Genomic DNA, 13923 nt, shown 5'->3' on the forward strand with positions numbered 1-13923 from the left:
TAGATCTGTTGACCAGACTAAAACCAAACGGATGTGTTATGTAGCTTAACGTTACCTTATTTCTTCCTTTTTGATACTACGAGCAGGTTAGTTGTTTTGCTTTTGGACTCTTTGTTATAAAAGTAAACTAGCATTGTAGGGCTAAGCTAAGATAGCACCGGTGTGTGTGTTGTCGTAGAACCATGAAACTATAATATTTAGAAAGAAAGCATTTGGCTGTTAAACCACGCTGTAAGTAATGTAACATGTAATGTAAGCTATTTATTTTATTTACTTTAATGGCGTTATATTTTCTGTTCTCTCCAACTACTAATGGAAAAGGACTGCAGCCCCTGCATCATCATGTCAATCGACTTCGACAGTGCAGCTCTCCAAACGCTGCATGAGGAAGAAGAGTATGACCAGGAGGACTATGCGAGGGAGCAAGAGGTAGCTGCCATTATTATGTTTGCTGTACAGTTGAGTACAACAAGTACACTTTTGTCACGAGACTGGGTTTGGAATATGTTGAATGTACATCTATCAAAAGCAATACATTTAAATGAACAGTTTTACAATTGAAAATGTATTGGCAGTGTTTGCTTAAGGGTTGATTTAGGGAAGTAGACTACCCACAATGCATGAGGATTTTATGGCATGTTGTCTTGGGGAACACTTGAGTGCAATGTTGACACTGACGTAAACTGTAACCCATATATTTAGTTTATTGCACCATGAACCTAAGCTATTATTGGCTCAAGAAAGTCCTCCTTTCAGGTGTGTCATAGAGTGAAACTGGCTTTCCCTCTTTTCAGATCCTTGAGGGTTGTGTTATTTCATGGATTGCTTCAAACATGAAAGCTCTTTAGTGTTTGTGGACATTGCCGAGTTAGGGAAAAAAACATTTGCTTTTGTTCTAATCAGAAAGTTGGTCAAGTGGAAATTATTCACCACCAGTATCTGGAATGTTTCTGCTCCAGTTCACCTTGCTATATGTTTCATCTAAACAATGGAGGTCTTTTGGAGCAAATCACAGCAATACCACGGGGAACTGATGACATGCCGGGAGCATTTTGAGTATTTTGCTCACAAGGACTTTTTCTGCAAACAGATAGGATGTGCTTCACAGCTTAATCAGAAGTGTTTGTTGAGACTGTGTTAGTGGGACAGTATGGGTCCTCCTATTGTGGACACAGCAGAGGATTTAAGGAACATTCAACAATCATTGTGGGAAGTAAGTCCAGCTGTCTTTACTGTGTGTTTTTTGCTGTTGTTGCTGTTCCAGATAGATGTGAAGAATCCCTGGTCTGTTTGTTACTGACATTGAGAGGACAGTGCTGTTTTTGTGTTGAAATGTCTAATGTCTGATCACTGAAAGTGGAAACAAAAAGATGTGATGTTGGAATTGATATACAAAGCTTTATAGTTCACATGGAAACAACTGTGGAAAAAATAAGGATTTATTTATTGTTATCAATGCTGGGGAAATGTTTGCATGTTGTACTAAAGGCATATTAAGTTGGTTATACCTCTGTTGGTAATTTATCTTAAACAGAGAAAACTTTTTTGTCTGGTCCGTCCTGGTTTAAGCATTTTCAGAACAAAGAGAATCCCTTTATCTAACCCGTTTTGCCTCTGGAGATTATTTTGTTTCTATTTGTGTTATTTATCACTCTGTTGCGGGGAAACCTCAGTGACTCATTTCCATGTGCTGTATTTTCTGCAGCTGCACAAGCTGCTCACAGACCTGCCGGATGACATGCTTGAAGATAGCAGAGACTCCTCCTCTCCAGAGCTGGAGTACTCTACCTGTAACAACAAAAATGCTGGAAATAGGTAAAACAAATGAAGTGAAAATAAAAGTCTGAAGGGGAGAATAGGGAATGATTGCAGTAATTTTCTGCATTTCTATCGCAGTCCACAGTCCAACGGGGCTCAGCAGTGGCCGAGTCATGTCAGGCCGACGTCTCATGAACAGGTAATGTGTAGCTATTTTACCTGGAAAAACATGAAAAGCTTAATTGAAAATCTGTCTTTCAAGAACTATAAAGCCAACTACAACCAGTACCCTTATGGTGATCGGGTTGTTAATGGACACATGAATGGACATCAGGGTCAAACGCAGCCTCACGCTTGGAACCAGCCACAGGGTCCGCAGTTCAACCAAGGAGACTACTCCTACAACAGTGTAGGCACAGAGAACAATGATTTCTCCACTGCCGACTATGGGACGAATACATACCCGCAGGGTTCTCAAATCCCTGTTGAATTTAATGGAGATGGAGGATACAGGGACAGACCAGTCCATGGGGACGCCAGAAATCATTTTCAGGTGCGTAATACCCAGGGGACTTTGGTATGATCCTATCAGAAATGTGTTTTCTAAGGCTGTGATCATCAGTTAGTAGCATTATGCTTTAAAGGTTTTTTTGTACTTTCATTTGAGTGTTAATGTGAAATAAAAGAAATAATAATTCAACCTCTAAATCATTAGGTCTGCATATTCAAAAAGTTTAAATATATGACTCACGTTTTTTCTTCCAAAGATGTTCAACTCACAACCTCATCAAGGCCAAGAGATGGATCAGCTGCAGAGAGAGTTCCTTGACTCAACAGCAAGTAATGCTTACCTTCCAATTTTGTCACATTTTTTTAAATTTACAATCAGCAATAAATGAAGCATCATCATACATACTTAATAATGTATTTTGTTGTTTAGAATCAGTTGATCAGGAACAACTTGCCCAGCTGCGGATTTTACATAAAGCTCAGCAGAGGCAAATTGAAGACTTGGAGCAAAAACTGGAGGACTCTCGACGCAACATGAGATATCTGGAGCATCAGTTTGCCATTGTAAAAGGCAAGTAGAGTCTAAACCAGTTGTGTTTACCGTTCACTCGTATTTTATCACACGATACATAGGTTAACGATCCATTATTGTAATTATCTTCAGATGAAAAAGATGGTCTGGCTGTAAGTCTTAAGGAGTCGAGTCGACTGGTTGAAGAACATAAAGAAAGAGAAGTTAAAATGCAAAAAAATGTGAAGGTGTTGGAGCACCAAGTGCAGCTTCTGACTGAGAAAGACCAAGAGGTACGTCCAAACTGCTTGTGATAATTACATCATTTACCTTAATGTTGTTAAACGCATTGCATTTATTTTACAGAACATGAATAAGCAGAGGATGGCGGATGCGGCAGTGGACACGATGAAGCAGCAGATGTTGGAAATGAGCCGCTCTGACACTTTGTCCAGAACCCGGGAACAACATGACCGAGACATCACCGTCATGAGGGAGCAACACGAGACCGCGCTGTTGACCTCACAGCAGAAGATCGACTCAATCTCACAGGCCCTAAACGAACAGGTGCGTGTGTGGAGTAAAAATAGTCTCAAGCTATAAATTATATTGTGCCACACTCGGAGCATAAAGACATGTGTCTCCTGAGGTAGAGGGACGCTAGATATTCTGAAAGCTGATCAATAAGCTTTCAACCAGCTTTCCATTTGCATTATAGGTTTGAGTTTTAGCTTGTTCAATTAGAGTTAAATAAAATGTGTATTATACAGTACATGTTCTGGGTTAATGGGAAAAAAATGAATGTTTGAGTTTATCTTAATCATATTGGCTATGGTCAAGGCTATATCCTGCCTAAAACCTACAATTGTAGTAAAGAACTGCAGACATTTGTCACTTTCAACGTTAGTTTAGTGAAAATGTGACTACACTGAAGTCTTGTTTCATCGCTGTGTGCAGGTTGATCTTACTCAGAGGTTGCGGGAGCAGGTGAAACAGCTGGAGCGTCAGAGAGAAGAGGACCAACTGGAGAGAGCCAGAGTCATCAACGGCCTCACGCAGCGCCTGGAGGAGAGCCAACAGCAGTGCGCCAAGCTGCTACAGACCAGTGAGGCTGGGGACACAGACCCAATATTACTTATATTGGGTCTGTGTGGCTAATAATTAATTTCTGGGTTTTTGTTACGACTGTTTGGCTCCGTCAGGTTCTGTGGAAGAAATGAGTCGGCTGAAAATCAAGCTACAACAGACACAATCTGCCAAGGCACTGAGTGAAAACATGAACAAAGCCTTACAGGTTTGCGAAGTGAATGTGACAAATGGACTACTTTTAGCTATTACGCAGGACTGATTTTCTATTCTGTATCTAGGAGGATCTGGCAGAACTGAAGGAGCAGATCACTTTGTACGAGTCTGCTGTAAAGCACAATGTTATTTCCCTGGACCTTAGCAACAACCTGGAGAACCACCTGTCAGAGTCTTGCATTGATTTGGGATTGAAGAAAGCCAACCTCAAAAATGGCACTTTACACAGGTACCAAATGTCGCAATATGCGGTGAAGGTTTCTTAATGCCTCATCTACCTCATGTTTTCCCTTAAGTCCCCTGGCCAACCTGTCAGACTCAAAGCTGTCCAAAGACGAGGCCCTGCGGCTGCTGAGAGCGGAGGTGCAGCGCTGTTTAGGGAATCTGAAAGGAAAGAGGCAGAAGATCGAACATCTGCAGGAGGAACTCCAGCTCAGTCAGACCCGAGTGGACGAGTTACAGACTCAGCTCGAGGAGGCCAAGCTCTGCTCTGAGGTAGATCACTTTTTTTTTTTAAACCCATTGGTATAATTACCTTGCAGCTGGAGTTCAAGACAAAATTGATGTTGGGTAAGTTTCACCGAATCAAAGATGGTGTGGTTCTCTGAAGCTTCATGCTGCATGTCGGCGTAAACCGTTTCATAATCATTTATGTGAAAGACCCGCTGCCATTGGGTTGATTGTATAACTCATGCATGTGTTGTGTACCTGATTGATCAACTTTCCACAGATCAGAGAAAATGGTCAAGAAAAACAAACGGACATTTCTGATGCTTCTCGGAAAGAGCTCAAACAACTAAAGGAAGACAAGCAACTCTTGCAGGAACAAGTGGAGGTTAGTCCCAATGTGTAATGTAGTTTTTCCCCCCGTGTTGCTGCTGGTTTAGCATGGCTTTCCTTTGTCTAATATTGCATTGCTGCTTCTAAACTCTAAATAATCCCCCTGTTCTGTTTTTTTTTCCAGACATTAGAGAAAAAGTGTAAGGAGTTGAAACAGAGTGAGGAGAAAGTGAAGGCAGCAAACCTGGAGCTGTGCACCAAGATGAGAGAGATGATCCAGGAATTAGACCAAGAAAAACAGGAGGCGGCAGAAAGGTAAAGTGTCATTTTGGAATGATGTCTGGATCTACCTACAGTGGATAGTGAAAGTCTTCATTCTTGATCATTTATTTATTTTCCTCATTATTTTCCATCATGCCCCATAATGACAAAGTGAAGAAAGATTTTTTGAATGTTTTCCAAATTTATGAACAATTAAACTAAATATTCCATGTGGATAAGTATTCAAACCCTTTGCTTTGACACTCAAGACTGAGCTCAGCCTCAGGTTCATCCTGTTTCCACTGATCGTCCTTGAGATGCTTCTGCAAACTGACCAGAGTCCACCTGTGCTAAGTTAAATTCATTGGACTTGATTTAGAAAGACAGACACCTCTCTATCAGGTCCATTTAATCCATTTTGGAATGAGGCTATAACACACCAAAATGTGGGAAACGTGCTGTGTACCTTGGGCAAATTGAAGGAGCGCATAAGCGAGTATAAAAGTACTGTCAGATGTCTCCCCTGCGTAATCAAGTCTTCAGCACCGGTCACCTCCCAGGTTTGCCGAGTACATCTTCGGAACGTGCTATCTATACAAAAATATATTTCTTCTTTTTTTATGTTAAACCATGCTATAATATTCTCTCATCATAAACTAACCTAGAGTAGTATTTTGCTTCATTCATTCATTAGGTTTGAGTAATTCTGTTAACTCTAACTCTAACTTTTTGTTCCAAAGTCTTTTTCATTCATAAAAACGATTTCAAGTTTATCGGGTCTGGGTGCGAAAAAGAATATTTGTGTTAATCCACAAAATGGTGACTGTAAACTCTATGTGTTTGTAGAGCGGAGAGGATCCACCAGCTGCACCGGGACGATGTAGTGAATTGTGTTCGGACTGAACTCATCCAGGAGCACTCGGGTCAGATTGAACAACTCAGTGAGCAGCACCAGCAGCAGCTGCAGGAGCTACAGTGAGTCAATAGTTCCATTATTTATGTGGTCATAATATTTCTTATACGCCAGTCCCTCCTTGACAGAGCTCTGCTGTCTGAAGCCCATGATAAGATGTCAGCGGTTCAAGAGTGCTATATATCTGTCTGCAAAGAGAAGGACGCGCTGGAGGAGAGCATCCGCAACAGAAACGATGAAGAGGCTACTTTCAAAGACACTAAAGTAAAATGACCTAAATACTTCTAATTCTAATTCATGATTTATTAATGTGAAATGTTTATTTGGTCACACTTTACAGTATCGTGATGGCATAATAGAATAGCATGGCGCTTGCATGTCATTCCACTGGGAGGATCGTGATTTTAATCCTATTACCCTCCTATTATTGTGCTGTAAACTGAAGTTGCAATACAATATTTTGTTTGTTTGGTTTTGTTTTAGCAAAAGTTGCAAGAGGAGACAAAAGCTGCTCTGCAGAAGCTGAGAGCTGAGATGGAGGCTGGACACCAGGCTTCAACCATCGAGCTCAAAGCAGTCTGGACCAAAGCCAAGGAGAAAGAGATCCAGCAGAAAGTGGACACAAAAATGGCTGAAATAAACGCAACATGGAAACAAGAAATGAAGAAGGTGCTGTTCTTTTGTTTGACTGCTACAAGTCTAAAAGACAGGAGAATACATGCAAAACATTTGTTTAAAATAAATGTTTAGTTTAATAATAAGTGTCATGTTTTTAATCTGTATTAACATTGTATTCTGTCTCTGTAAACTTATTGTCCAAAGCATTTTATACGTAACATTCCATTAAAGTGTAAGTGTGGAGATGATTGCATGGCTTGGTGTGTTTGCAGATGGAGCAGACTTGGTCCCAGAGGCTTGAAGAGGCAAAGAAGCAGAGACGCGCAGACGCTGCAGCAGTGGCCTCTCAGACGGATCTTCAGGACAGAAATGAGACAATCTCTGCTGAGGAGCTGGAGTCCAGGCTCAGGGATCAGAAACAACAGCTGCACGTGGAGGCAGACAGAGCCCGGCTGAAAGCTGTGGAGGAGGCCGAGAAGCAAATCCAGAAAGAACTTCAGGAGCAACATCTGGAGGACATGGCCAAACAGGTGCGTATGATTCAAACATTGAAACATGTGCCTCTTTCTCTTTTTAAAGGCACAAAAACTAAAGTAGTTAGCACCTTACTATGAGAACAACTCCTCACAGTATCTCTTCTAATCTTTTAATGCGATTGTGTTGGACTGTGTGTGCTCTTTCTTCCAACATTTTTAATAATTTAAGGACCCATATGCATGTATGCAACATTGTGTAGCTGATTGTTGTACTGAACTTTATAACAATATTCAAGGTCTAATTGCTGTCATTGTCTTGTCTTTGTTGTTGCTGAAGGTTGAGGGTGCAATCACCAGGGCCTACAACCGCTGGGTAGAAGACTTGGCTTCGTTACCAGAATATCAGGCCTCTCTTCAATCTGAGAGAGAGAAATGGGAGCAACATCAGCAAATGGTCACAGATCAGAAGGTATGTACATCAGTTAGGAACAAATATGGCTAAATTATTAAAACACAGATAAGTAATTAAAAAAAGAGGGTCCAAGTGTTGTGTAAAAAAATAAACAGAACAGACAAAAATTGCTGAAGAATATTATATTTTTTACCCATTTTCCGCCCTAAGATGTCCCAGGCCTTGCGAGCAGCAGAGGAACAGTGGCACAAGCGACAGGGGAATCCGCCAGAGGGGAAGGTGTCGTCTCAACAGGAGGCTGAGCTACAACAGACTGTGTCAACCCTTCAGAACCAACTGGACAAAACCAGGAGAGAGCAAGCGGCGCTGCTGAAGGCGGAGCTGTCCGCTGCCCGAGCCGCGTGGAACCGAGACAAGCAGCAGGAGATCAACAACATCCGGGCGCGCAGTGACCAGGCGTTTGAAACTGAACTGCGAGAGCAACAAAAAAAACTGGAACAAGCCCTACAACGACTCAAAGAGGAGGTCGAGCTTGAGAAGAAGGAGCAGCTTTCTCAAACTGAGGCCAGACTTCAAGAAGCTGCGAAAGTGCGGGAAGAAGAGTTGAAACGTCACTATGCAGAGAAAGAGCGGGCGCAAACACAGGAGATAAAAGATGAGATCCAAGCGGAGATTCAGGATGCGCTGGCACAAGTCCAAGCTCAAGTCTTTATTCAGCAGCGGGGATCGGAGGACGCCAAGAAAACCAGTGGGGACCCGGCAGAGAACACAATAACACAAGTCATCCACAACTTCTGCAAAGACATGGTGAACAGAGCAGTGTCCCAGGCCAAGAGAGAGTGGAAAAGGGTAAAGTGCTTTTTGTTTATGGTGATGTAAACGCAGTTTTACAAATGTACTTATTTTTCATCAGACAGTGCTGTGCCTGAAACAATACACTAGGCACTAAGTGATACATATTTTGTCCTGGGGGCTCCTGGTTGTGCAGATCTTTTTTCAATTTTCAGGTTTTTCAGTCGCTAACATGTGCCTTACTCACTTGCTTAAATGTTTTGTTTTCAGTACTTTTACTTTAATGAAATGTATCTGTTCTTTTTTATATCTGATTAACTTTTTATTTATGTTGCACCTGCAGATGAGTGAAGAAAAGCTAAGCATGGTCTTGAAGGAAACCCAGGAGCAGTACGAAAAAGAAATCAATAAAATACAAGGTTGGTACATATGCTGCCTTCATATACACTGCGTTATTATTATTATGCAAATTACATTTTCTAAGATTTTCTAAATTTCCTTGTGATAACAGTATTTTTTTCAAAAATAAATATAGTAAAAACCTCATAATCCACTGTTCCAAATTATTATGCAACTCATCGTTTCAATACATTTTAAAGCTTGTAATTAACTGAAAATGGTCATTTGTTGAATTTGTAGCATTAGGAGGTCATATTTACTGAAATCAAAAGCTATTTCAATCAAAAAAATATTAACAGTTCAAGTTATATTTTACCATAGGAGCCCTTGTGTGATAGCAGCTTAAAAATTCTTAAATCCATTAAAATTGTAAGTTTTTGGATAGTTTCTGCTTGAATTCCTTTGCAGGATGTCAGAATAGCCTCCCAGAGCTGCCGTTTGGATGAAAACTGCCTCCCACCCTCATAGAAGTTTTTTTTTGTTGAGGCTCCAAAGGTTCTCAATAGGGTTGAAGTCAGGGGAGGAGGGGGTCCACATCATGAGTTTCTCTCCTTTTATGCCCATAGCAGCCAGTGATGCAGAGGTATTCTTTACAGCAGGACATGGTGCGTTGTCATGCATGAAGAGGATCTTGTTAGGGAAAGCACGGCTCTTCATTTTTCTTCTTCAGGGAGCCTAAAAGGGCCTAAAGGGACCGACCAGCTCTCTCACCATGATTCTGGCCCAAAACATGACTCCGCCACCTCCTTACTGACGTCACAGCCCTGTGTGGCCATTCACCAACTATCCACTACTCCATTGATTTGACCATCCAGGGTTACACGGCCTCATCAGTGAACAAGACTGTTTGAAAATGAGTCCTCATGTATTTCTGAGCCACTGCAGCCGTTTCTGTTCATCAGCATTTAATTAACCGTTTAGGGGAGGCCCGGATAGATATCTCTTATCAGTATGATGATTACGCTTAATCTTTCATGAAATATCGAAGGTTTTCATACCTTGACCAAGGCATTCAACTATTTCACGCTTTTCATCAGCAGAGAGATCCTTTTTCTTTCCCATATTGCTTGAAAATGATGATCTGCATAATAAAGTGGAACACCCTTTTTCAGTAGTGTTTCCCTTAACTGGGCTTAACCTGAAAACTAATCATCCCAGGTCTCTGAGATTAATGTCATTGATTCATAGAGCCCCGAGACACGACACCATCCATGAGTTTCATTCTTATTATTATTTTTTTTAACCTTTTTGACACAAAAATACAATTTGCATAATAATTTGGAACGCAGTGTATGTATTACCTGCTTAGTTTTCTTTGCTCACAATGGAGTGCTTTCCTCGTGTGATTTGCATCTGTGATCATTTATTACTTCCAGCATCAGTGTCCCAGCGGGAAGACCAGGGGCGCTGCAGGAAGGAGTGCCTTGAAAACGTCAGCAAACTCCAGAAGAAGAACCATGAGCTCCAGAAACATTTAGAGAAAGCCTGTCGTCAGCTGCAGAACGCTGTCAAGGAGCACAAGGCTGCGATGAAGAAACTTAAAGGTTTGATCATGTGGCAGTTTGTTTACAATCATTTCAAGGGTTTGTGAGAACCTGGAACTGGAAGAATGGGCAAAAAGCTGTTGTCCATCAATAATGTTAGGATGGGTTTCAGCGCACTGATAGACTATTTTGTGTTGTGTATTTTAGAGGAGCATGAGATCTCACTTCAAAAGGTCAAAGAAGAGCATTTGCAGGAGCTTGAGGACGCCAAGAAAACCAAAGCAAAATCGGGGTTTGTATTTACGGCATCATAATATTTTCTTTGCAAGTAGTGGGTTTTTTCCATGTCTTTTCATTAGCATTAATATAGTACTCTGAAGGCATAGTGTAATTGTTTTATTATCGTAAAAGTAGTTCTCACAAATTCTTTTTTTATTCAAACCCAGAGAAAGAAATGGCTGACTACTGTTCCCACTGATGCTAATGTGGAAAGATTATCAGAAGTGTTGGCCATGAATGCCTAAAATTCCGCACAAAGTTGTCTTCATAAACAGAAGGTGGAATAAATCAGGCTTTTATGCAGATCTGCTTTTTGTTCCCCAACAGGAGTGCTGAGCAGCAACATTTTCAGCAAAGTCTGGAAGAGATGAAACAGCAATATCTAAACACAGTGGAAAAAATCAGAGGTTTGTACAAAAAATAATGGATACAGTTGTTTTTTAAGCTTGGGTGTACTTCAGCGTGATGGAAATGTCTTCTTTCATCCTTTGAAATCCTATAACCGTTTTCAGATATGTTTACTTTTAAACTAGTTTAACTCAAATCTTAATCTTTTCCAGGAGACATGATACGTTACCTCCAAGAGAGCCGTGAGCGAGCGGCAGAGATGATTCGTGTGGAGGTGCAGAGGGAACGGCAGGACACGGCTCGAAAAATGAGGCACTACTACCTCACCTGTTTACAAGAACTGCTGGAGGATGGAGGGAAAGGCACTGGGTAAAGCCATGTTAAGAATGGACTCTCCCTCTAACGGAGAATGCCTCATGACTATTTTATTTTATGGTTTGTAGAGCTGAGAAGAATATTATGAATGCAGCAAGCAAACTGGCAGCAATGGCTAAAGTGCTCGAAACGCCTGTCAAGAATAACTTGGGCAAAAACTTGGCTTTATCAAGTAAGTCATTAAATATTTATGATTTGGAAAGAAGAACAGCCTCTCCTTTATTAACTCTATGCGACAGCCACCCCAGGGTTTCTGCAGGCCATTAAAAAGTCATTGTATGAATTTTGCAAAAATTTAGGTCTTAAATGTAATTAAAAAGCATTCTTTTTTTAATTCCTAAAGGCTTTAAATCACACTTTACTCTTTATTCTCTAAGCTTTTTCACACAGGATCCCTGCACTAAAGAGCACCAAAGTTAGATTTTTATTTTTAATATTTTGTATATCCAAGCAGCACTCCTGCATGTTTGCTTAAAAATTGTTTGTTTAGGCATTAAAAGGTATTAAATTTGCCTTGTTACGTCCCCAAACCTTCAGGTTATGAGACTTTCTGCTTTACCAGCTGAACCACTTTTTGCGAGAACACTTTTAAAGCAACCAAATTTAGAAACATTTAGCTTTGTTTGCCAGTGATTAAAATGGTCATTACATTGTATTTGTTTCTCTGATACTAATGTTAATCTTGTGTGGTTGCAGGTGGTGGGACACCTTTACCCAGCAGCAGTCGTCCCCCAGGTAAAAAGCCAGACTTCGATAAGGGCCCACTGCACGAGCACCTGAACAAGAGGCCGGGTGAAAGAGTCCAAGGAGAAAAGTCGAGGGATTTAACCCAGAAACCAGTGACAACAGTGCGGACCAAATCTGTCAGTCGCCAAGAGCAATCTGTACCAGGGAAAACCCAGGACACCCCTGATTCATACAGGACGTCCCGCCACAAAACCTCCCCATGTCACATAAACGATGGCTCAGTTAGAACCAAAAACAGGGACTTATATTTGCACGGACATGCAGCAGAAAGCGGCTTTGATCCAAAACAAAAGACTTTTCTTCAAGAGCTGCCTGTCAGAGAGGAGAAACGTGTGACAGATTGGAGCGCGAGTAGCAACGACTCGGACACAGGGCTCCAAGTCTCCCATGTGTCCCTCTCGGGGCGGAAAGTCGAATCGGTCAAGCCATTTCCAATCTCTGCTGCATCAAACTGTGATTTTGAGGACTTTGGAGGACTCACCCCTAATGTGTCCGACCTGACTGTGTATAATGAAATCGCGAAAAAGACAATTAATGTGCAAAGCTCTGATATTTACAGCGGAAAGACGAGTACATTTGGACGACAACCCACACCCGGATCAGAATCATCGAAACAGTACGACGTTTGCCCCAAACCGCTGTTTTCTGAGTTAAGACAAAGGCAGCAGGATAGCGGATTCGGGAGTCCATTTTATCAACAGAAATGACAATAAGAGCTACAATGCCAAAATTAATTAAATTAAATGGTGCCTTGCATATATGACTTTACATTTCATACTGTTGTTGTCTTAATTGTTATTGAGTGAAAAAGACTTGCATTTATAGCCATTAGAAATGCCGGTTTACAGTAGGTTAGTCCAGTCAAGTTTACATCTCGTACGATTGTTGCCTTAGCTTGTTTGATTGTTGCAGTGCCTGTGTGGAAACTAAATAATTTAGCCTCATCATTTCTCATAAATGTCGCTGCTAAATTGTATTATGTGGCTCATATGTTATGTATTTATTATAAGACTTATCCAGCTTTAGAAAGGATGAGACTGGTCAGTGTGCTGTGCTCGAAAGATTATTTCTAAAAATGCAGTTTTATTCCATTTAGCAGTTTTACAGGACAAGGTTTTTGGTCACTTTAGTCAAATGCAGGAAAGTGAATTGAATATGTTTTGTCCACACAAGTATTTTATTGGTATGAGAGTTTATGTATTGACAATAAAAAGGATCGTCAATGGCAACTTCTCCAAAAATACATTACAGCCTCATCGATGCATTTCTATAACATTCAATTTAGCTGAAATTCCAAGCCGCAGTGAACGCCACACAGAAGAAAAACTGTTGTGTAACATAGGTTGGTCCAATGTCTTAAAGGTGCATTATGCAACTTTTTATGCAGAAAAAAAGTAGATATTTGTGGAGTGAAAACCCTCCAAACAATTGATCCTGGAGAATCCTAATGAACACTGTGATGGAAAGTAAAGCCGCCCCATGGTGACCACCCATACAGCTGCTGGGTCACTACAAGGTCAAATACACACAGATATATACTTTTTTTGCCATATAAAAAGTTGCATAATGCACCTTTTAAAGGAACAGGCCACCGTTTTTTCCATACTGAGATATGTTCTTACCTGAGCTTAGACGAATTGATACGTACCGGTCTGGCCTGTGTGCGTGCTCGTGGAAGAGTATGGTCGCTTCCAACTACACCCCCATTTGGAGCTATAGGGATATACTGGGAGAGACCAAATACTAACAACATCTTTAGTCGTTTTGTGTGACTGAGTGCACGCACAAAGACCAGACAGGTACGTATCAACTCGTCTAAGCTCAGGTAAGAACATATCCCAGTATGTAAAAACTTTGGCCTGTTCCTTTTAAACTGATGGTCTGGAAGTGTAAATGTGCTACAAATTTGATATAATGTGCAACATCATCCACTTGGTCACTCCTTCCTGGATCTTGGC

General features: G+C 41.0%; 1 protein-coding gene across 1 annotated transcript; it reads left to right on the plus strand.

The window, feature by feature from the left end:
* Positions 1–325: 325 nt before the first annotated feature.
* Positions 326–12756, plus strand: cep152 (centrosomal protein 152). The gene is made up of 27 exons (XM_079567540.1): positions 326–429; positions 1706–1815; positions 1897–1957; positions 2021–2311; positions 2526–2598; positions 2699–2839; positions 2933–3072; positions 3146–3346; positions 3737–3884; positions 3982–4073; positions 4147–4310; positions 4378–4576; positions 4812–4916; positions 5046–5176; positions 5969–6097; positions 6164–6299; positions 6519–6704; positions 6926–7183; positions 7467–7598; positions 7752–8390; positions 8677–8752; positions 10109–10276; positions 10424–10508; positions 10823–10902; positions 11056–11212; positions 11287–11390; positions 11915–12756. The coding sequence occupies exons 1-27, from the start codon at positions 343–345 to the stop codon at positions 12670–12672; spliced, it is 4851 nt and encodes a 1616-aa protein (XP_079423666.1). The 5' UTR covers positions 326–342; the 3' UTR covers positions 12673–12756.
* The last annotated feature ends 1167 nt before the right edge of the window (positions 12757–13923 follow it).

Source organism: Gobius niger (genome assembly GCF_951799975.1).
Source record: "Gobius niger genome assembly, chromosome: 12".
In the NCBI taxonomy this organism is placed as follows: Eukaryota; Metazoa; Chordata; class Actinopteri; order Gobiiformes; family Gobiidae; genus Gobius; species Gobius niger.

Coding starts and splice junctions, on each gene's coding strand:
- cep152 (XM_079567540.1), top strand. CDS start 343: ATGTCAATCGACTTCGACAGTGCAGCTCTCCAAACGCTGCATGAGGAA. Junction 3,347..3,736: donor CACAGGCCCTAAACGAACAG/GTGCGTGTGTGG, acceptor CGCTGTGTGCAG/GTTGATCTTACTCAGAGGTT. Junction 10,903..11,055: donor CACAGTGGAAAAAATCAGAG/GTTTGTACAAAA, acceptor AATCTTTTCCAG/GAGACATGATACGTTACCTC.